The 24723-nt window shown below is 42.7% G+C and overlaps 1 protein-coding gene across 6 annotated transcripts in view; it reads left to right on the forward strand.

Annotated features, from left to right (window-relative positions):
- The first annotated feature begins 1674 nt into the window (after positions 1 to 1674).
- pfkpa (phosphofructokinase, platelet a) overlaps positions 1675 to 24723 on the forward strand; it is a 127971-nt gene continuing 104922 nt past the window's right edge. For 3 of the 6 annotated variants that reach the window (XR_005942559.1, XR_005942560.1, XM_041183336.1), the window contains exon 1: positions 1687 to 2019. Coding sequence is in view for 4 of the 6 variants with exons in the window: in XM_041183336.1 (XP_041039270.1) it covers positions 1911 to 2019 (109 nt within the window). In the remaining 2 variants the exon portion in view is untranslated. Of the gene's footprint in view, positions 2020 to 24723 lie in introns of all 6 variants that reach the window. The other 3 variants (XM_041183333.1, XM_041183332.1, XM_041183334.1) reach the window with 3 other exon arrangements.

A 24723-nucleotide genomic window follows, 5' to 3' on the forward strand; every position in this document is an offset into this window, starting at 1 on the left:
CATTAAGTCTTGTTCTATTGCTCTCCCTAACCAAATACATTGTGGACACTCATGTCAGGTGCGACACTTAAAGAATGGGTGTTTGAGTGGGGGTTATAAGATTGCAACTCCGGCCAATTTTGGACTTGAAAGAAAAGTACCATAGGGTTATGCAAGATGCAGGGCCATGGTTTTTTTCTTACAGTTTAACTGTCAGTTTGTTTCAATGGCCTTTGACAAAGTTGATTACACCTATTCTTCCAGGGCCTCTTCACCATCTTCCTGCTGGGAGGGACTGCACTCACCTAGTTCCATTCTTATCTATCCCATCATAGCCAGAGAATCACCTGCATTGGCTTTTCTTCCCTCTTCTGCACAGTTTCCTGTGGAATCCATCCTGAGGATCTATTCTTGACCCCCTCCTATTTCTCATCTATGTACTGTCCCCTGGCAACACAACTGTCAGTTTCCACATAAATGCTGATGACACACAGCTCCACCTCACAATCAACTCTCTTGACCTGTCCAGTGTCTCTGAATTACCAGGCTGTTTGCTAGTACTGGATAAGCAAAATTTTACTAAAACTAAGTGTTGGAAGGACCAAAGCAATTGTCTTTGGTCCCCACCAGAAGCTTTGCTTCCTAGCCCTTGACTCTATCTCTCTCTCCTTGGCAATTGTCTGAGGGTTAAACAGATGGTTCATAACCTTGGTGTCATGTTTGACACTGAGCTGTGATTCTGACTAGATATCACTGGCATCACCTAGACCGCCTATTTCTACCTCTTTAACATCAGCCAACTCTGCCCCTGGCCCAATTCATTTACTGCCGAAACCCTTATCCATGCCTCTGTTACCTTTAGACTTCAATATTCCAGCACACTCCTGGAAGACCTGCCACATTCTGCCCTCTGTAAACTTGAGCTCATCTGTTCCCCGTGTCCTAGTTCACACAAAATTTAATTTATCCTTCACTCCTGTGCTACACTGGTTTCCAGTTAGACAATGCCTCCTTTTAAAAACTGTCATCCTTACTTTCAAATCCCTCCAAGATATTGAGTCTCCCTACTTCATTTCCTTCAGCCCCACTGCATTTCTCTAATTCTGTCCTCTTAATGACCCCAGATTTTAATTACTTCGCCATCAGTGGTCATGCCTTCAGTTGCCTGGACCGTAAGCTCTGGAATTCCCTCCACAAACCTCTCTGCTTTCTCCCTCAGTCCCCTCCTTTAAGATACCCCTTACTTCTTTGACCAAGCTTTTAGTCATCTACCCTGATGTTTCCTTATGCGGCTCATTGTCATTTTGTTTATAACTCTGTGAAGTGCCTCGGAACCCAGAACGTAAATATATTGTTACCATAGCAGTAAAACCCCTCTCCTGGGCTTTGAGAAATTCATTGACAAAAGAGAAAGCAGCTTGGGGTGGATATACCACCCAGACCTTCCCTATTGAATCAGTTCAGTTTGCACCTCAGCAGCACAATGGTCCCCTCCGTGCACTGAGCCGAAATCACACACCGCCTGGAGAGAACAACCAGAGAAGGACAAAAGCTGAGCCCTACTGGGACGCATCCTAACCTGGAAAGCGCTCTCAGCCCGCCCACTCTTGTCCTGCGGCGCCTCTTGGTTGGTGCACCTCGGGGAACGGCTGCTCACCCATAGGCTTAGCACGGCTGTCACGCTCCGCGCGCCTGACGGCACAATGGGCAGGCTGACAAGGTTAGGTTGAGAGGTGTGGGCTGAAGCGGATAGTGGAGCGTGAGAACCAGTCTTAGCAGCAGCGGCAGTAACAACAACATCTGGGCTCTGAACACACACAACCCCTGTCCTACAGGTATACCACCTTTCACCCGTCCCAGGCACTTTGAAAACAAAACTGAAACATTTCCATTTTCAAGTTTTATTTTGTCATTTCAAAATAAATGCAAGGATGGACTCCTCCTGTGAAGACGTGTCGCAGACCGACAAAAAATTCTTGGAGAATCTCTCGGGAAGCGGTAAAGCCATCGGCGTCCTGACCAGCGGAGGGGATGCACAAGGTAAAAAAATATATATAGAGGCATTGTAGGTGAGGTGTGTGAGACAGCCGTCTGGCTTTTCCCAGCCCGGCAGGAAACATCATTGGGCTCGGAAATGTTTTATATATACAATTTTAAAAAAAATGTTTATAATCTTTTAAAACCAAATCCGGTGAATATAAAAGAGAGCTGAGTTTCCGCATCTTGCATGCTCCGGACCGCATTGCGTTACTTTCGATTTTGTAGTCTTTTACATCGACTTTTTGTTTTGGTAAATCAGCCTGAAAATTCTCCCATTTTGCTGGATTTTTATTTTAAAAAATAAAATGCCTTTCGACATTTTTGTTTTTTTTAAAAAAAGAGCATTGCAGCCAGGTATATGAATCCTTTCCGTTAGCCAGCATCTTTTTTTTATAGGCAGAAGTTACTGGGCTGGTTGGAATTTTTTTTTCGAAGAAACTTTGGTCGTACGTGATGTTTTTTCTAAAAAAAAAATCCCGCTGGTGTGTGTTTTGTGAGTTTGGATGATTCCCATTTTGGGTATTTTTTTTTTAACAGCCGTTGGTTTGAAGATGCTGTGACTCGGAAGAGCAGTGTACGTGCTCCACACCGAGTCATTGCGGTTTGGAGTTAATGCGTCAATGTACAGGGGAGGGGTTGCCGCCGAGTATTGGCGTGAAGGTCGGTCACTCGTGGTCGCCTTATCCCATTCAGATCTTAAATGCCAACTAAACTTATTCAGCCAACTTCCTAATGGACCTCGGCTAAATGGTTTAGGTGGAAGAATCATCCCAGGCTCCTGCCTGCATGTTCCGGATGCGTTGTACCAGCATCCTTTTTTTTTGGCATGTACGGGATTGTTTCCCCCACCCTGCATTATTGGCTTGGTCGCCCATGCCCAAACACTCATTCATCAGTCTCGCGCGCCTCGACTGCAGAGGAGATTTGTCGCTCTCATTGGTGGTGAGAATACTGTAACACTGTCTGAACGCCTTGCAAGGCTCCCATTTCTCCAAAAAACGTCCGTGCATAATTTAATTAAAGGTTTCTTTCTCGAGTGTCTTGTGAAAATCAATTATTTAAAAGCAGCAAATATGTGTTTAGGCAGTTAACAGTTGATCTATATTGACTTCTTAAAGGCCAATGCATTTATGAATATTTTTGAAGCAAAAAACACCCCTGTACCATTTTCGCTAAGATCAATTTTGGTGTCCTAGAATAAGGAAGGGAGCAAGTTTGCCAAGTTCCCCACTTCTGATCATATCCATCATATCCATGGAAAGATTGTATATGCATGATTGCTGGGTAAGTCAGAATCTGGATTGGCTGCCAAATTGTCTGTTGACATGAAGGGCAGGGTTTTGCCCTTTGAGTCTGGGACCTGACACTGGGGTCAAATGGGGGTTACTCTGCTGGAGGACACTTGCCCAATGGTGATTTTCCCTGAATTGGCCAATTTGTAGCTGGACAGTGGATGGATCCGTGAAACATGAGAGCAGCAGCTTACAGTTCAGGTAAAACGTGAGGACGTCTCCAATTTTGAGGTGCCCTCTCGTCACCTTTTTTAAACTATTAAATTTGAAAGCACCCAACTGCTGGGCCACCTTTATGGAGCCTCCCTGAGGGTGATGTGCAGCTGTGGTCAGGAGAGCGCTGGCTGCCTGTCAGGAGACTGCCTTCAAGCAGCTGGCCTAGTCCTTTACACCTCAGGGTGGAGGGTTGGGTGGTGGGGGTGGGGGGGGGGGGGGGGGGGGGGGGGGGGGGGGGGGGGGGGGGGGGGGGGGGGGGGGGGGGGGGGGGGGGGGGGGGGGGGGGGGGGGGGGGGGGGGGGGGGGGGGGGGGGAGGGGCGGGGGGGGGGGGGGGGGGGGCAGCAGGGAAGATACTGAAGGCTGATTGGAAAATGTCCAGTTGACCTCTGATCATATGTCTTCATAACTGGTGAAAGACTCTTAATTGGTCATTTTCCACTGGCAAGAGGGTAACTCCACTGACCCCCATTCCACCTCCCAAAAAATGGCTCGGGAAAGAATAGCAAGGTAAATTTTCACACCTGCCTGCCTTTGTGCTTGCCCCCATCAGGGCCTGAAAATCCTGGCTTGGCCTAATTGTCTGGACTTTATACATATACTGGCGAAAGGGGTCAAACTATAGTCAAATTATCTTCTTCAGGAGAGGAGATTCACAGGCGTATTGGAGTACTCTACTTTTCTAATTGTTGGGTTGAAGCAATATTGTGAATGTAATAGTTTAAGTTTATACAACTAAATTTAGTGGGCGTAAATCGGAGAGTTAACAAATTTTACTCTTGTCTCCGAGGTCTTTTTTTGGGGGAAAAAATACTTCATTCATAAAATATCTGGAAGAACATTGTATAACATTTCTAAATCACCATCACAAAAAGTGCAATCAGCTTCAACCTTTACACATGGATCACGAGGTGCTTCAATACAATCAATGAATATTACAATCACTTCAATATGGTCATTACAGGCAATCAGACAGTGCAATGGTATTGGAGTTATCAATCATACATCATTTTGCACTCTGAGGTGTTTCAATACAATTATAATACAATTAGTATTCAATGCATACATTCATTGTGAGCTGTACAGCCCGAGGGGCTCTAAACAATTGCCAGCCCCTCGGTGCACTATAGCAGAAAGTTCTTAGACAGCGACCGAGGTCAAATGTGATGGGTTCAAGCTGCAGCCCAGAGCTTGTCAGCCAAGATTTTGTGCTCTGCATTGCTCAACCGAGGGAATGGTGCACCATCTTTTAGATATGATATTAAAGTGATGCCCCCATCTGCTCTGTAAGCTAGGCATAAAAGATTAATTGATGATTTCCTTATGGGTTCCAACCTTGCTGTGTACAAATTGACTACAGCTCCATTACAACAGGGACTGTACTTCCAATGTAAATTAATGATTATGAAGCACTTAGAGATGTGAAAGGTCCTTTCAACTCTGAGATTGGGGTATATATAACTACACATTAATGGATGCAGGACTCATCCCTGCTAGTTCTAAGAGTCCTATGTGAAGTTAGTTTTGACAGTGTTGATTACATGGACATTGGAACACAGGACTGCCTTTGTTTGTTACCAATTCACTATTCTCATATATATGCTCCAAATTAGGCTGCTTTGAGAAATGGAAATGCAATGCTACTGTAGTAGGTTGTTTACTTTTGAAGTTGGAGCTGAGCCATGTTGTTAGGGTGGTAAGGGAGAGTCTTTGCACTGTTTACTTTAACAGATTTAATCAAATAAATAAGGCATGGCCAATGCAGTGTTCAATTACAAGACTAGGACCCAAGGGCACAGCCTCAGAGTAAAGGGAAGACCTTTTACAACAGAGCTGAGGAGAAACTTCTTTAGCCAGAGAGTGGCGAATCTATGGAATTAATTGCCACAGAAGGCTGTGGAGGCCAGGTCATTCATGTATAAATTTAAGACTTTTAAGAATTTAAGAATTTAAGACCGAGATAGATAGGTTCTTGATTGGTAAGAAGATCAAAGGTTACGGGGAGAAGGCGGGAGAATGGGATTGAGAAACTTATCAGCCATGGGAGCAGACTCGATGGGCCAAATGGCCTAATTTCTACTCCTATATCTTATGGTCTTAAGTGAAATACTATAGTTAATGCAGTTGCAATCAGAACATTTTAAAACTCAAGAGTATTTCATTTCATTAAAGCTCTGATCATTGATTCCTGTTGGCATGGTTCACTAAATACTTTTGAAGTTTAAGTCAAGCATATTTATTCTTAAAGAAAGTAAAATAAGATTTTACTGTATTCTAACATAATGACATGATTAAACTTTAAAGCAGAATTCTCGATTCCTAAAAAATTGCTACCTTGGTAAAACTCTTAATGTGTGCACATTCTGTTGGTCCGTAATTATACTAGGTTTCTTTTCTTTCAGCAGTGAAATATGGTCCTTTTTGGATCATATTGTCATCACTACAGTGAACATGTTGCTTTGATGTGCAAATCTGAAATGCATTTGTTTCGAGGCCCCTCTGGAAGAGCCACTTCTGAATCAGTAATTAGGAGGTGCAGAGTACATGTCTAAATTTGGACCCATTCTATACTGGTGAATCTGTGCTGAATGTGCCAACATTCATGTGCACTAAAAGGAAAATCAGTCTTTGGATTATTCAGCTATTGATTGCACTTTTACATATATATGGATATTTTTATTTCTTTTGAAGGGAGAGGGAAAGCTTATCTGCATCCAAAAGCTTTCTTTAGATGAGGAAGGTAGTCCTGGCACCTTTTCTCTAGGTTTCTGCCAGAGTAGCTACTGAATCAGTCTAAGAAGGGTATATGTGCAGCATGGGTTGACTCACAGTATTTAAGTATGTGATAAGGCCACTTGGCTGATCAAGCTCATCCCCTTTGTAACTGAATATGATTTTCCCCATTCTTGACTCTTTCCCATGTATCTCACTACTGACTCAGTCAGATAAGCTTTCCCTCTCCAAAAGAAATAAAAATATCCACATATATATTAAAGTGCAATCAATAGTGTTAGTCAACCAACCACAGGGAAAGTTAAAAATTCTGTATTCTCTCTGATTGTAGGGAGACTGAGGCAAGCTGTAGAATATTAAGCTCTGCAATTTATGCATAACTCTGACTAGTTGCATTCCACAGGGACTTATCCTTAGTTCCAAAATACATTAGAAGCCTTGATACCAAGAGTGCTTAATATTTCATGTCTATCTTTACAACTTTCATTTCCATCCTTAAGCCAATATTTAACCATATTTTTCAACAATTGAATAATGAAAATAACAGCTCCTTACACCCCGCTTCCTGTAAGGACTCCATCCCATTCTCTCAGTTCCTTCGCCTCCGTCGCATCTGTTCCGATGATGCTACCTTCAAAAACAGTTCCTCTGACATGTCCTCCTTCTTCCTTAACCGAGGTTTTCCACCCATGGTCGTTGACAGGGCCCTCAACCGTGTCCGGCCCATCTCCCGCGCATCCGCCCTCACGCCTTCTCCTCCCTCCCAGAAACATGATAGGGTCCCCCTTGTCCTCTCTTATCACCCCACCAGCCTCCGCATTCAAAGGATCATCCTCCACCATTTCTGCCAACTCCAGCATGATGCCAGCACCAAACACATCTTCCCTTCACCCCCCCTGTCAGCATTCCGTAGGGATCGTTCCCTCTGGGACACCCTGGGCCACACCTCCATCACCCCCTACTCCTCAACCCCCACCTATGGCACCACCCCATGCCCACGCAAAAGATGTAACACCTGCCCCTTCACTTCCTCTCTCCTCACCGTCCAAGGGCCCAAACACTCCTTTCAAGTGAAACAGCATTTCACTTGCATTTCCCCCAACTTAGTCTACTGCATTCGTTGCTCCCAATGTGGTCTCCCCTACACTGGAGAGACCAAACGTAAACTGGGCGACCGCTTTGCAGAACACATGCGGTCTGTCCGCAAGAATGACCCAAATCTCCCTGTCGCTTGCCATTTTAACACTCCACCCTGCTCTCTTGCCCACATGTCTGTCCTTGGCTTGCTGCATTGTTCCAGTGAAGCCCAATGCAAACTGGAGGAACAACACTTCATCTTCCGACTAGGCACTTTACAGCCTTCTGGACTGAATATTGAATTCAACAACTTTAGGTCTTGAACTCCCTCCTCCATTCCCACCCCCTTTCTGTTTCTTCCCCCATCCTTTTGTTTTTTCCAATAAATTATATAGATTTTTCTTTTCCCACCTATTTCCTTTATTTTTAAATATTTTTAAATCTTTTATGCCCCCCCACCCCCACTCGAGCTATACCTTGAGTGCCCTACCATCCATTCTTAACTAACACATTCGTTTAGATAATATCACCAACTTCAACACCTATGTGTTCTTTTGTTCTGTTGTCTGTGACATCTTTTGATGATCAGCTTCTATCACTGCTTGCTTGTCCCTACAACCACACCCCCCCCCCCCCCCCCCCCCCCCCCCCCCCCACCACCACCACCACCACCACCACCACCACCACCACCACCACCACCACCACCACCCTTAAACCAGCTTATATTTCACCCCTTCCTTGGATTCACCTAGTTCTGTTGAAGGGTCATGAGGACTCGAAACGTCAACTCTTTTCTTCTCCGCCGATGCTGCCAGACCTGCTGAGTTTTTCCAGGTAATTCTGTTTTTGTAATGAAAATAACCTTTCTAGAAATTTGTTCTATAAATCTATGTGAAGAAAATACTTTCTGGTCTTGCTCAAGATACTTTTGTATATATGTCCTTTTATTATTGTGGTCCATGTTAGCTAATGTTCTTGTTTGTGCATCTTAGTTTGAACTGTACCTCCGATTTTCAATGAAAATGAGGTCAGTTCTTAAGAGCTCTGCAATGACCAAAGAACAAAGAAAAGTACAGCACAGGAACAGGCCCTTCGGCCCTCCAAGCCTGTGCCGATCATATTGCCCGTCAACTAAAACATTTTGCACATCCGGGGTCCATATCCCTCTATTCCCATCCTGTTCATGTATTTGTCAAGCTGCCTCTTAAACACCACTACTGTACCTGATTCCACCACCACCTCTGGCAGCGAATTCCAGACACTCACTACCCTCTACGTAAAAGTCTTGCCCCGCAAATCTCTTCTATAGTTTTCTCCTCTCATCTTAAATTGATGTCCCCTAGTAATTGACTCTTCCACCCTGGGAAAAAGCGTCTGACTATCTACTTGGTCCATGCCACTCATAATTTTGTAAACTTCTATCAAGTCGCCCCTCAATCTCCATCACTTTAGTGAGAACAATCTGCGTTTCTCCAACCTCTCCTCATAGCTAGTAACCTCCAGACCAGGCAGCATCCTGGTAAACCTACTCTGCACCCTCTCTAATGCCTCCATATCCTTCTGGTAATGTGGCGACCAGATTTGCACGCAATATTCCAAGTGTGGCCTAACCAAGGTTCTATACAGCTGCAGCATGACTTCCCATCTTTTATACTCAATACCCCTGCCAATGAAGGCAAGCATGTGATATGCCTTCCTGACTACCTTATCCACCTGCGTTGCCACTTTCAGTGACTTGTGGACCTGTACACCCAGATCCCTCTGCCCGTCGATGCACTTAATGGTTCTGCCATTTACTGTATAATTCCTGCCTTTATTAGACCTTCCAAAATGCATTACCTCGCATTTGTCCGGATTAAACTCCATCTCCCATTTCTCCGCCCAAGTCTCCAACCGATCTATATTCCGTTGTATCCTTTGACAATCCTATTCACTATCTGCAACTCCTCCAACCTTAGTGTCGTCTGCAAACTTACTAATTAGCCCAGTTATATTTTCCTCCAAATCATTTATGTATACTACAAACAGCAAAGGTCCCAGCACTGATCGCTGCGGAACTCCACTAGTCACAGCTCTCCATTCAGAAAAGCAGCCTTCCAACTGCTACCCTTTGTCTTCTATAACCAAGCCAATTCTGTATCCATCTTGCCAGCTCACCTCTGATCCTTTGCGACTTTACCTTCCGTACCAGTCTGCCATGAGGGACCCTGTCAAAGGCCTTACTGAAATCCATGTAGATAACATCCACTGCCCTTCCATCGTTGATTATCTTTGTCACTTCGTCGAAAAACTCGATCAAGTTAGTGAGATTCGACCTTCCCTTCACAAAACCATGCTGCTTCTCACTAATACACCCATTTGCTTCCAAATGGTAGTAAATCTTGTCACGAAAAATCTTCTCCAATAATTTCCCTACCACTGATGTAAGGCTCACTGGCCTGTAATTTCCTGGATTATCCCTGCTACCCTTCTTAAACAATGGAACAACATTGGCCATTCTTCAGTCCTCTGGGACCTCACCCGTAGCCAGTGAGGATACAAAGATTTCTGTCAAGGCCCCAGTAATCTCCTCCCTTGCCTCCCTCAGATCCCATCTGACCCTGAGGAGTTATCCACCTTAATATTCTTCAAGACGCCTAACACCTCTTTTTTGATCTCAACATGATCCAGGCTATCTACACACTCTTCCCTAGACAAATCGACTGCTAAGTCCTTCTCTTTGATGAATACTGATGAGAAGTATTCATTTAGTATCTCTCCCATTTCTTCTGGCTCCACACACAGATTCCCACCTCTGTCCCTGAGTGGGCCTACCCTTTCCCTGGCTACCCGCTTGCTTTTTACATATGTATAAAAGGCCTATTAGTCCCCAGATCATCATGGTCGCCCTTTATTTGAATCGATTCTTTTTTGATGTTAAGGTATGTAAAATTGCACAAAGTACTTTACAAATCATTGCAAAACCACTGTTGAAGGGCTGAACTGTATCATTGGGTGTGAAATTCAACTCGTGCCTGAGATGGGTTCAAATTTAGATCCAGATTTATTTAAGTGCTGCCTGTGACCAGCAGGGTCCAAACAAATGCCTTGCTGCAGCTCATCAGTTGTGGGAGGACAGGAAATTGGTCAGCCCCTGTGCCAAGCTGACTGGCAGGTCTTATCTGGTGATTCGGGCGACAGCTGGCCGAAGGATTGTCAGTGGGCCCAAAGAGAACAATTCTCCTCCTGGGCCAACCCAAAATAAAACCCTCAAATTTCTTCTCTTTTATTGAGTGACCTCCAGCTGTAATTTTTAAGGCCCCGTTACACTGAGAACTTGGCAGACCAGAGTTTTAAAATCAGGGTCCTGATTCATAGAAACATAGAAACTAGAAGCAGGAGTAGGCCATTTGGCCTTTCGAGCCTGCTCCGCCATTCATTATGACCATGGCTGATCATCCAACTCAACAGCCTGCTCCTGCTTTCTCCCCATATCCTTTGATCCCTTTTACCCCGAGAGCTATATGTAACTCTTTCTTGAAAACATACAATGTTTTGGCCTCAACTACTTTCTGCACTCTCTCTGGGTGAAGAAGTTTCTCCTCATCTCAGTCCTAAATGGTCTACCCCGTATCGTCAGACTGTGACCCCTGGTTCTGGACTCCCCCACCATCAGGAACATTCTTCCTGCATCTACCCTGTCTAGTCTTGTTAGAATGTAATAGGTTTCCATGAGATCTCTTCCTCCCCGCTCCCCCCCCCCCCCGCCATTCCTCTGAACTCCAGCGACTATAATCCTAACCGACTCAATCTCTTCTTATATGCCAGTCCCGCCATCCCAGGAATTAGCCTGGTAAACCTTCGCTGCACTCCCTCTATAGCAGGTACATCGTTCCTCAGATAAGGAGACCAAAGCTGCATTCAGTATTCCAGGTGTGGCCTCACCAAGTCCCTGTATAATTGCAGCAAGACATCCCTGCTCCTGTACTCGAATCCTCTGGCTATGAAGGCCAACATACCATTTGCCTTCTTTACCACCTGCTGCACCTGCATGCTTACCTTCAGCAACTGGTGTACGAGGACCCCAGGTCTCGTTGCACCTTCCCTTCTCTCAATTTATAGCCATCAGATTCAGATACTAAGCAGCATTTTGCTTGTTTTAGTGCATGGGTTGCTCATCATATTCAGGCCCAAATGACTATTGTATAAGGCAGGATGTAGGACTCAAAGGGGCAGGCAGTGTTGCCTGACCTCCACTTTGAACTGCTGGCCATGTATCTTTCAGTTGCAAGGCAGAACGTAGGAATAAGAGTGGGTCATTTGGCCACTCCAGCCTGTTCTGCCACTCAGTGAGATGATGTCTGGTCCACCTGCATTGGCCGTATATTTTCTAATGCTATTGGCTAGCAAAAAAAAACTGTTAATATGAGATTTAAAATTATTAATTAAGCTAGTACCTAATGCCTTTGGTGGGAGAGAGTTGCACCCTTTGTACAAAGAAATGTTTCCTAAATTCTCTCTTGAATAGCCTGGCTCTGACTTTAAGATTGTTTCCTTGTCCTAGACTCCCTCTGTAGCAGAGAGCCTTTCTTGCTATTGTTACGCTCCTCATAAAGAGCAATAACTTTTGCAAAGAGATATGAATTTCCCAGCGATCGACAGAAGGATTTTACATGAAAAGATCTCACGTTTTACATCTTTTGCCATAACAAACAAGCTAAAATCAACAGCAACTAAACATTAAGATAAAAACAAAATACTACAGATGCTGGAAATCTGAAAGAAAAAACAAAAATTGCTGGAAAAACTCAACAGGTCTGACAGCATCTATAGAGAGAAAGACAGAGTTACCGTTTCGAGTCCGTATAACTCTTCAGAATGAAGAAGAATCTGATGGACTCGAAATGTTAACTCTGTCTTTCTCTCCACAGATGCTGTCAGACCAACTAAACATTATTTAGGAGGCAACTAATATACTAAACTGCAGAAAAGGTATTTTCCTCATTAAGTAATTAACACAATTGAAAGCCCCACACCACATTTATACGTTATGCTAGGCTCTCAGCATACGTGTAGCCTGTAGATGAAGTCCAAATCTCCCCTGGCATTCCAACAGTCTACCTTTGCCTAGCCATTTTGGGATGAGTCTGCCAGTGTCCTTTTGAAAGTTGCTTCACTCAATTGTCCAATAGCAAGGCACCTTCTGGTGATTCCTTGGTTCCTAAATTTCCATAAGTTCTGTCTTTTTGAACAAAGAACCATTTCCAACCAGCATTCTGCTTGGGCTAACACAACAGTTTATTTTCCGCTCTGCTTCTCCCAGTAGCATCTTTGTCTCTCTGTCTCTCCAACATCTCTGAGTGCTAGATTTTCAGGGAGTCGGGCCAAAAATGGCAGGCCGCCCAAATGCAGAAGTCCCACCTGTATATCTGACAGATCCACTTTTTGCCAGCAGGGGGAAAGGAGTGGGGCGTGGATCACAAGGTGGGAAACCTGAACTCAGCCGGATCATTTGAAATTAGTGCTGAGTTCAAACAGATTGCATTTTCCATGTTCCAGTGCCTTAACCCACAGTGTGGGAGTTATGAATTTATTGAGTGATGTAAATGCTCTTGGAAGGGCAGATAATGTCTATTTAAGTGTCATGACCTGAAGTTATTTAAATTCCCAGCCCTTTAAAAAGCATTAAAAATCAGGCTGAAGCGTCATGAGAGCTTTAAAAAAAAGCACTGGCTGCAGGGCTACTTCAATTGACAGGCCATCTGGTGTAGGTTAGAAAAATTATTACCATCTGTTCCTGTAGTGTAGACTCAGAGTGTTAAACTCATAGTTTCAGTAGAGTTCATAGTCAAGATTTCCCAAGGGCTGTATTATAGCTGATGTCATTATGAATGCTTGGCTGAGTTTGAAAAGCTACAAAATACTTATCTCAGTGGGAAGGGGACTGAGTTTTCTCTTTGATTGACAGTTTAAAGAGTCTATTAAAGGATTGGATTTCTTTTTGGTTACCAAATAGAAGTTTATTTAATTTTATAACCAATCGAACAGTTGAAGGAATTTAAAATCTTTGGGTTTTATGAATGAGAGTTTATTTTTTCTGTATCAAATGTTGATACTGAGAAATCTACTAGATTGTTTGAAGTTTACTTTTTTCACCTCCACATGGCTCCTGAGGTCTTCCAATAGTGGATACTGGGTGAGTGGCTATGGAGGTGGCATGTGTGGGCATGAGTTGGCATGAGGGCAGCATGGAGACATGAGTTTCCATGGAAGGGACCCGGGAGTTGGGGCTGTGGATGGGTTGGGGCTATATGTTTGCATTGACGGGGCATGGGAATGGGTGGGTGTGAGGGGATGAAGGCTAGAGGGCCTAATGAATTCTGACTTAGGCCTTTGTCCCCATGGCAACCAAATCATATGGGTCTGTCCCTGGGCAGATTTCGGGCTGATTACCACCCCCTCTTCAGGACACCCTGTTTTAACTTAAGTTAAAGGAACCACTTTAAATCATAACCACCTTATAAAGCCTTGCATTTGTAGCACTAACTATTTCGCTAATTCCTTTCAAAATTTTAAAAAAGCTCAATCAAATAACTCTTTAACTTTATACATTGCATGTAATTACTCCTCATAATGTAACCCACAAAGTTCTGGTAACATTCTGGAGAACTTGCACTGCTCTTCTTCCAAGACCAATAAAGTTTTTTTTTAAGGTGCGGTGCTCAGAGATGTACACAGTGCTGCAGGGTGTATAACTTGATACTAAAATTCCTCCCTTGTGCATTCTAGCCTCATAGATATTAAGGCTAACATTCCTTTAGCCTTTGTGTTTATTTTTTTTTGTACCTGACTGCTACATTTGACGGATCTGGTGTCTTTTTGAACTTCTGCTGGCCCCAGCTCCTCGCTATTTAAAAAAAACTTGGATGTATCCTTTATGCCCAACTTGGATGAGTTCACATACTTGTATTAAACCCAGCTGAGTGTTAAATTTCTCTTCAATGTTGGCTTGGAATGAAACATGCTGCAGCTCCATCCTCGGACAACAGCTTCACATTAAATATTGTTTTCACTGTGGTCGGTAGATACATCCAAATGTTTCTCTTTTTTTCCACTTATCTGCCCATATTCAATGTTTTCTTTTTCCCTATTCCTTGATTTCCCTACTGACCTATTAAAGAAACTCTGTTTGAGATCAGAATGTTAGTTGTCATCGCACTTAAATATTGCTGAGCTCTGCTACCTATGTTTCTTTTTCCCAAATTTGCTTTGTGATTTTGTTTGTATTTAGCATATTTTGTTTCCCTTAGAGGAATCAGAAAATGGATTTGGACCAACTTAGTTTTCACTGATGGATTGAGTGCTGAGTGATTCATTTTTAAGAACTATTTCATTAAATGCTTTATACTTTCCAGCACAACGAGCGCTACTTCCACTTCTCTAATATCACCTGTCTTTGCCCTGCCTCAGCTCATCTGCTGCAGAAAGTCTCCATCATGCCTTTGTTACCTCAAGACTCGACTATTCCAGTGTTCCTCAGTTGACCTCCACTTTCCAACCTCTGTAATCTTGAGCTCAGACAAAACTGCTCCCTTGATCTTGCTGACCTCTATTAGCCCCCGATTCATCAGTGTCTTGATTTTAAAATTTTTGTCCTTGTGTTCAAATCCCTCTAATGCTTGCCTTTCTCTATTTCCATAACCACCTCTGGCCCTACAACCTTTTGGGATCTTGGCATTCTCCAGTTCTGGCACCGATTTCCATCCCTCCACCATTAATGGTCATATCTTCAGCAGCCTAGCCCATAAGATCTGGAATGCTACCTGACATGCTGAGTTTTTCCAACAATTTTTTTGCTTTTTAATCCTTAAAACTAATTAATTTAATTAAGTTTTTGGCATTCCATCCACATATATGATTAGCCCAGTGTCAAATTTTGTCTGATAATGTTCCTGTGAAGTGCCCTGGGGTGTTCTACATCTATTCAAACCAGAATGTTGAAAGCCAAAGTGGAGCAAGGTCCCATGTCGATGTTAGTTGAACATGGGGTCAATTTGCCCTTAGAGAATCATACATTGCAATTTGTCACGTTAATGAAATTTTCTGTTAATGTACTACAAACTATTTCCAAAAAAATCAGCCAGACGGGATTATGTACAGAAGGAAAGTAATTTGTGTTTGAAAACCTCTTTAGGCCCCCTATCCCATGAGCCTTTTGAACTTGCCCTCCCTGTTCCCATGCTCATTAAAATAGATATATAATAATGGTTATTGCTGAACAGCTTCCATGAACACAGACCCTTCTTTGGGGTCCATATTCTTTTTAGGATCTTGAAATATGTTAGGGAAGCAAAGGAACTTGAATTCTCACTAAAACTATCGGGTTTTTTCATTTGTGGGATGTGGGCGTCGCTAGCTAGGCCAGCATTTATTCCTAATTGCCCTTGAGAAGATGGTGGTGAGTTGCCTCCTTGGACGACTGCAGTTCCTGTGGTGTGGGTACACCCGGAATGCTGTTGGGAAGGGAGTTCCAGGATTTTGACCCAGCAACAATGAAAGAATGGTGATATATTTCTAAGTCAGGATGGTGATTGGCTTGGAGGGGAGTTTCTAGATGGTAGTGTTCCCATGTATCTACTGCCATTTGTCCTTCTAGATGGTAGCAGCTGTTGGTTTGGAGGGTGCTGTATAAGGAGCCTTCGTGAGTTCCTCCAGTGCATCTTGTAGATGGTACACACTGTTGCCACTGTGCATTGGTGGTGGAAGGAGTGAATGTTTGTGGAAATGGTGCCAATCAAGTGGGCTGCATTGTCCTGGATGGTGTTGAGCTTCTTCAGTGTTGTTGGAGCTGTACTCATCCAGGCAAATAGAGAGCATTCCATCACACTCCTGACTTGTGCCTTGTAGATGGTGGGCAGTCTGTGGGGAGTCAGGAGGTGGGTTACTCGCTGCAGGATTTCTAGCCTCTGAAACTAACCGCAACTTGAAGATGTCAGGTATGTGCAGATTAGCACAGAAATCCTGAAGTTGCACTCTGTTACTCAGGGCTCCGACATGGGCTGCGCTGTGGACCCTATTCTGCCGCACACTAGGCAAGTATTGAGATCAGCAAGAATTTCAACTTCCCACCTCCACATAATGTTTGAGACCTTTTGGACAAGGCATGACTTTTTAATCAGGGTGCAACTGGGATTTTAACAGTATTGTGATTAATGAAATTTGGTAAACAACTGAACTGGCCCCAAAAAGATAAATTTATAATCATGGAGTGCTTTTAAATGATTAAATAAGTATTTTTAAGCAACATTTATAAAATAATTTTTAAAAATGTTTTTCACCCCAAATCCATGTCCCAATCTTTAATTTGCCTATACAAAATGTATAAAGTGATTTCATTTTGGTGCTTTTTGTTTCCTGCTTGGTTACCTGTGGAAATCCTGTAATGTGCTTGGTTCATTGGACAGCCTGGTGACATCACTCCAGCTCCATACTGAATCTCCACTGTGAACCTCCACTACAATCATTGGCAGTACCATCACCCAATGATAAAGGTTAAATTCTCGGCAGGGAGATCTCTCGGATCTCTCAGCAAGACTTATTTCATGGTCAGCGATGAGTGCCCTCGCTTTGCTGCTCAGTGTAACGTTCAGACTATAAGTACAGTTTTATTCCATTGATCTATCTATCTATATAGATGATTGCAGCCACTTGTGGAACTCGCAAGTCCTTTTGTTAAGGATAAATTGCAAGCAGAAAAAGGCTTATCACATACCGGCTGATCCGTTAACCTGAGTCATAGAGCCATTGAAACTCATTGTCCTATTCATGAAAGCCATTCAAAGGGCAATTTGAACTGAACAGGTCACTCAATTAAGACGATTGTAGTTGTCATAAAAGCTCTCAACGTGTGAAAGACTGAAACACAGGATGTGAAGAAAAACAACCCCCTACCTGATTTTTGGAAGAAGGACTTTGAACTGATAAACAAAAACAAAAATACCTGGAAAAACTTAGCATCTGCGGAGAGGACGCAGTTCTCGTTTCGAGTCCATATGACTCTTCAACAGAACTAAGGAAATAGAGAAATGAGGTGAAATATAAGCTGGTAGAGGAGGGTGGGACAGATAGAGTTGGATAGGGGGCCAGTGATAGGCGGAGACAAAGAAGAAATTGCCAAAGATATCGTAGACAAAAGGACAAAGGGATGTTGCCGGTGGTGATATTATCTAAGGAATGTACTAATGGGGACATTAAGGGTAGCAAGCAGGACAAGCTAGTGGCAGATGCCCTAGTGGGGGTGGGGTGAGGGGAAAGGGATCGAAATGGGCTAAAAGGTGGAGATAAAACAATAGATCGAAATAAATTTAAAAATAGGTGGGAAAAGAAAAAAATATGTTTTTAAATTATAAATTATTGGAAAAGGGGGATCAGAAAAGGGGTGGGGATGGAAGAGAGAGTTCATGATCTGAAATTGTTGAACTCAATAATCAATCCAGAAGGCTGTAAAGTGCCTAATCGGAAGATGAGGTGCTGTTCCTCCAGTTTGCATTGAGCTTCACTGGAACAATGCAGCAGGCCAAGGACGGGCATGTGGGCATGAGAGCAGGGTGGTGTGTTGAAATGGCAAGCAACAGGGAGGTCTGGGTCATGCTTGCGGACAGACCGAAGGTGTTCCACAAAGCGGTCACCCAGTCTGCATTTGGTCTCTCCAATGTAGAGGAAGCTGCATTGGGAGCAGCGAATGCAGTAGACTAAATTGAGGGAAGTGCAAGTGAAATGCAGCTTCAGTTGAAAGGAGCATTTGGGCCCTTGGATGGTGAGGAGAGGGGAAGTAAAGGGGCAGGTGTTGCACTTTCTGCGGTTGAATGGGAAGGTGCTGTGGGAAAGGGTTGAGGTATAGGGGGTGATGGAGGAGTGGACCAGGGTGTCCCGGAGGGAATGATCCCTGCGGAATGCGGCCGGGGGGGTGAAGGGAAGATGTGTTTGGTGGTGGCATCATACTGGAGTTGGCAGAAATGGCGGAGGATGATCCTTTGAATGCGGAAGCTGGTGAGGTGATAAGTGAGGACAAGGGGGACCCTATCATGGTTCTGGGAGGGAGAGGAATGTGTGAGGGCGGGTGCACGGGAGATGGGCCGGACACGGTTGAGGACCCTGTCAACCACCATGGGTGGAAAACCTCGGTTAAGGAAGAAGGAAGACATGTCAGAGGAACCGTTTTGGAAAGTGGCATCATCAGAACAGATGCGATGGAGGCGAAGGAACTGAGAGAATGGGATGGAGTCCTTTCAGGGAGCGGGGTGTGAGGAACTGTAGTCGAGGTAGCTGTGGGAGTCGGTAGGCTTGTAATGAATATTGCTGGACAGTCTATTACCAGAAATTGAGACTGATAGGTCAAGGAAGGGAAGGGAAGTGTCAGCGATGGACCACGTGAAAATGCTGGAGTGGTGGAAATTGGAAGCAATATTAATAAATTTTTCCTGGTCCTGACGAGAGCATGAAGCAGCACCAAAGCAGTCATCGATGTACCGGAGAAAGAGTTGTGGGAAGGGGCCGGAGTAGGACTGGAACAAGGAATGTTCCACATATCCCATAAAGAGACAGGCATAACTGGGGCCCATGCGGGTACCCATAGCCACACCTTTTATTTGGAGGAAGTGAGAGGAGTTTAAGGAGAAATTGTTCAGCGTTTGAACTCATAATTGGTCACATGATTTAAAGCAGCCATGTTTATTACCTGTTCTTTTTAAAAATAACAGCAGAAGCTGTTTAGATCAGAAATATTAGAAATATCATCTGAAAAACCGTGGAACCAGCTGCAAGACAACCCAACCAAGGTAAAACAGCTTTACCTTGAAAGAGGGAGAAGGAATCCACCCCCCACCCCACCCATCCATAAACCTGTTGCGCTTTCAAGTTCATCTGAGAACCAGCCCCCAGGAAATTCGGTTACAAGAAGCATCACAGCTTACTGACATCCTCTGCTTTTCAAGACCTCCACTCCAACTGAAGTATCAACTCAGCCATGAAACTTTAGGCCTGATACAAAGAGACTGAAATCATTGCAACTTGTAATTCTTTTGTTTTCTTTATTTGCATCTCATATTTGTGTGTATGTGATAGTGTGTGTGAGATGTTGTGTTTAAACCTCCGGGGCAAGTGTGTGACAATATATAATCTACTTTTAAAATTCACAGAGGCCTGAATTTTACTTTTGGTGGGTGCACACAATCAGTGGGCCCGGGAGTGGCCGGGAAACAGACTACTGACCACGATCTGCCCCCGACTGCGATTTCATGATGGCTGGCCAATTAATAGCCAGCTAGCTAACGTGCGCTGAAAAGCACAGCGCTGCCTGGGTGGGGACAGGAAGAGGGCAGGTGATGACATCGGCGTGGGTGAGCGGCAGACCTTCAAATGATCAAATAAAGGTTTAAATAAGCTGTAAAAAAAATGTCCATGCATCACAATCAAGCACCTGAAAATACACCTCACAAAAATGCTGTCCGCAGATATTTACTTTTATTTTATTTCATGGTCAAGATTTCATCCCACCCTTGGATGAGGTTTGATGAGAAATGTAAAGATCTCCTGGCTGATTCGTCCGTCCGCCAACCGTAAGGTTGGATGGGCCGCAAAAAATCGGAGACAGTTGCGCTGTTAATGGGCTTAATTGCCCATTTAATTGCCGGCGGGTACGCTTTCGACTTATGCGAACGCCCGATGAGCAGAATATCGCACGATGACATCGGGACACTCGCCTTCTCAGGGTGGGCAGGGGGGTGGCGGTGGAAGAAATACACACCAACCTCCCACATTAAAACACTTTATTCACAGACAATAATAAAACACACACATTTTGTGCGTGACAAGTTTATATCCTTAACATATAAGCATTGATGTGAAACAATTTATAACTTACTTGGAGGTGTCCATTCTCTAGGGGTGTTTTGTCAGGGACCACATATTCTGCTGATAAAAGCAAAATACTACAGATGCTGGAAATTCGAAACAAAAACAAAAATACCTGGAAAAACTCAGCAGGTCTGACAGCATCTGCAGAGAGGAACATAGTTAACGTTTCCAGTCCGTATGACTCTTCACCAGTTCTGATGAGTCATACGGACTCAAAACGTTAACTGTATTACTCTCCGCAGATATCATCTGCTGATTCTGTTATGCTAATGAATGGGGTGGGGAGGTAGAGAATAGATAAAATAAAGCTGTGGCATTATCTGAATTTCTGTTACTTCTTTCTTTTTCATGTTTTTTTTAATATAAAGCACCTTTTTCATTTTCATTCCTTCTCTAATTTTTCAGGTTGGAAATTTTCCATTAACAGAGACAAAAATAATGGGCTATTTTTAACTTGCCACACACAATCAATAAGTCTCAGACCATTCATTCCTTTGCCCTCTTGCCTTTTAGTGAACAGTTTTGTTGGCCTCAAACTAAATATAGTAGTGGCAGGAATTCATGCTAATGGAAAAAATGTGACCCCGAGTTGTCATCTGCCTGTAGTATTCATTTGTTAACAGCTGAAGCAGCTCTACTCTAATTAAAACCTAATGGATAAAGAAGTTTGCATGCAAGATAAGTTTTACTATGATTATAATTATTTTTACATGAGGGAAACCAACAGTTAAATGGTCACTAACACTTAAACAAAAACACTGACATGTGAACGGATTTGAAATTATTGCCATTGCATTACCTCACATGCATTTCTTCTTACCAGGTGCAGGAAGTGTGCAGCATTGCCACTGTGAAGCAAGTTTGGGCAGGCTACACTCACCAAACTGAGCATGGACAGTGTCTAGAGCTGAGAAAGTACTAAGCCAGTTTCTCCTCCATCTCCACAATCGATCGCCTTGTTCCCAGATATTTATTGCAAGAAAGAAAGATGACCAAAAGAGCATAGAAATTCTTCATCCTTCCCCCTACCTTATTAATGCTTTTAGCTCCAAAAGTTTGTTTCCATGCCCGTATAAATAAATATTTTCTTGGACTTAATTATTTCAAACCCACTTGTTAACAGCTACAACTTTCAGGAATGAATCAGGTGCCTATGTCGATGCAGCTTTTTATACTCTTTAGTTGTTCATGTCAGCATCTGTGATGCAATTTGGAATATATTCAGCATATGAACAGGTTGTAGTATCTAAGTCATCATTGTAGGTGCTCAACAAATAAGGTGAAAAATCAATTAAAAGAGCAAATCCAAAAGCATACCACTAACTGTTCATGAGTATTTCAGTCATTATTAAATTAAGCATACTTTGAATGACAAGTGCTACAGTGACAGGCTCACTAACATCAGAAAATAGTGGAACAGAAAATTCTAAATTCAGTATTTTGCAGTGAATTTAGCAGCAATCTTGCCATTTTCTTTTAACCAATTAGTGCTGAGACCACTTTTCCTGTAAATCTTTGCAGTAATCTCACTCAACTTTCAGCTTGATTGGCCAGACATTACAACAACGACTAAAAGTACTTATTTGACTGTTAAGCACTTTGGGTTGTCTTGACGTCATGAAAGCGCTCTATGTGTGTTTTGTCAATCATGTTAGACTTAAGTGCTATTCTTTCTGTAATGTTACCGATAAAACATCCCTTAATTACTTTGAACTGTGATACCTGGAGATCGTAATTCAAAGTTCCTAAAGCCTTGAAAGGTTCTAAAAATGATAAATGCAAGTCCTTTCTTTCTCTTCTTTAATTGTCCCGCATGCCTCACATTGGTCTTTGCTCAAAAACAAAATTGCTGTCAGTTTGTAGATGTACACCTGCACATTTTTGCATGTGACATATGAGTTAAACTCACAACATTTACTGTCAAGACTTGTACATGAGGAATGGCCATTTGGATGTGGCACAGGGAGTCAGTTAGTGCCCTGGGAACAGAATTATGAGTCCTTGCCTTTTCTCTAGTAAGAAGCATTCGGATGTGCACTTGCGATGCCATGGCATACAAGTATGGGCCTAGTACTGGAAAATGGGAGTGGAATAGTTAGGTACTTGTTTGACTGGCGCAGACTTGATGGGCCGAAGGGCCTTTTTCTGTGCTGTGGATGAAAATTAAACCAAGAGTTTTGGAGAACCCTCATGGCAATGCACTAAATCATCAAGGAGTCAAACTCAGGTCTGCCTGCCCTCGAATGATTAGAAAACATAAAACAATAAGATGACTCCTGAATGTTTCCCAGATAATTGTTGCTGGAATAATACATGGATCTGTTTGATTCTATGTGTTAAGTGTAAAGCAGATAAATAATTCTCCTTCCATTTAGATTTCTACAAAGAATATTAAAGGATTTAATAAAATAAGTTCTGTTTCATATCTGTGAGCAACATAACCAGAAATTAAAGCTGTGACTATCCTTTTGGTATTGTGTCGATCAAGGACTACATTAGATTACAATGCTGGATAATTTCAGTGCGGCTGTCTTTGCAATTTCGTACATTGAAGAATTAGTTTTGGATGTTTGTAATTAGTATCTACCATAGAAAGGATTATTTAGTCCACCCACTATGTGTGTACTGTATGTATGCTGGAGTAAGAGGATTATTGCTTAACCTACTTGTATTTTTTTTAAAAAGTAGCAGACTGCCTATCTTTAATTTTGCAATAAGTAAGGCAGAGCAGATGAAGTAGAAATGAAAAATGAGATGAGTTGTGCTTTAATGTGGAGAATTCTAAACCTTCCTTAGAAATATGAAATTCTGACGGTCCTTAATGACAAGCTTGGAATTGAGCACTGGCCTGGCAGTGAATTCTCATGACAGATTAGCCAGTTGGATCTGATGCTGTTTCGTGAGGAAAGATGAGGACTTTACTGGATGATGTCACGGGTTTATCACTTTAGAACTCATTTGCTGTGGCATACAATAATTTGAGCTGTAGCAATCAGAACCTACTTAGTGTAAGCATATAATAATTTAAACAAAGCACTGAGTTCCTAAATGATGTTGGGGTGGGGCAAAGGTGCAGACTAATGAAATCTGCTCCTAAAAATGCTTTTACTAAAATTCAGAATACTGTAGGTAGTGTAGTACTGGACTAATAATCCAGAAAATGGGTCCAAATCTCCCAATGACAATATTTTTAAAAATCTAAATATAGGGAAGCTGGTGTTAGTAATCATGGCCATGCAGTTGTTGTAAAAGCCTAAGCTGTTCACCAATGCCCTTTTAAGGAAGGAAGCCGGTTTGGCTTATCCATGGTCACTAGCAATTCTGCAGTTGTTGAATTGTGTGTCAGCTGCAGCACTTGTGTCTGTTCAGAGTCTGGTGTAAAATGTAATTATTTCTATACAAGAACAGCAGACCTGAGTTGTAAATTCAATTGTGAGAGACACGGAGGGAGAGGAGAAAGAAATTTCAAGGAGGAGGGCCCTTCATTGTAAACATAAAATGAGTCATGCCAGAGGAATGAGGATGGGGGAAGCAGGTGATTGATTAAAAAGCAAAATACTGCGGATGCTGGAATTCTGAAACAAAAACAAAAATACCTGGAAAAACTCATCAGGTCTGACAGCATCTGCAGAGAGGAACACAGTTGACATTTCGAGTCCATATGACTCTTCATCTTACTGAGTATGTGTTTAATTTGAGGTTTGCTATTGAAGTTTAAATTCGAAACAACAGACCTGAATAGAACGGCATTTGATTATTAATTATATATATTTAATGAAGATACTGGAGAGGTGGTGATTCAAATATTAGTTTAATAAGGAGCCTTCCTGTTTTCCAATGCTAATATCCCTAGGTGTGCATCCCGTAAAATTAATTAATTTGAAGTGTGGGAGTTACTGTCATTTAGGTACATATGGTGATTTTACATACAGCAATATCCTTCAAGCAGCAATAAAATGAATATCCAGTTCTTGTTGGTGTTGGACGAAGGAAGGATGTTGAGCAGGATAGGGAAATAATGTTTACTTTGGCACTTTAGATGTGAATCGTTGAAAAGAAAAAAAAAAATGAGCAGGGTGTGTAACTGTGGAGGTAAGTTGCTGAACAAATTCACAGGAGTCGCTGATTAACTTTTATATATCAAGATGAAAAATTAACTATATTACATCAGACAAAAAGGTTGGAAAGGTCTCAAACACAAGACAATTCAATTTCCCAATATTCCTTTGCCCAGCAATATCTTTACAGATGCATAAACCCATGAAGAATTACCACTAGCTTGACACACAGGCTCCTTGCTTGGGACTAGCACACGTGAAAACAATTTTCTTCCATTGAATTCTGAGCATTCATTTGATGTTTCTCACCCAATTCGTGTCTCTCCCCCGAGACACTAGAAACTGCACTCCAAACTCACCATTGCTCCAGCTGCAGAGCAAACACACAAGTTTCCTAAACTCTGCCTCCCAGTAGCCTTGTAGTATTTTTTATCGC

This window comes from Carcharodon carcharias, chromosome 3 (genome assembly GCF_017639515.1).
Source record: "Carcharodon carcharias isolate sCarCar2 chromosome 3, sCarCar2.pri, whole genome shotgun sequence".
Taxonomy (NCBI): Eukaryota; Metazoa; Chordata; class Chondrichthyes; order Lamniformes; family Lamnidae; genus Carcharodon; species Carcharodon carcharias.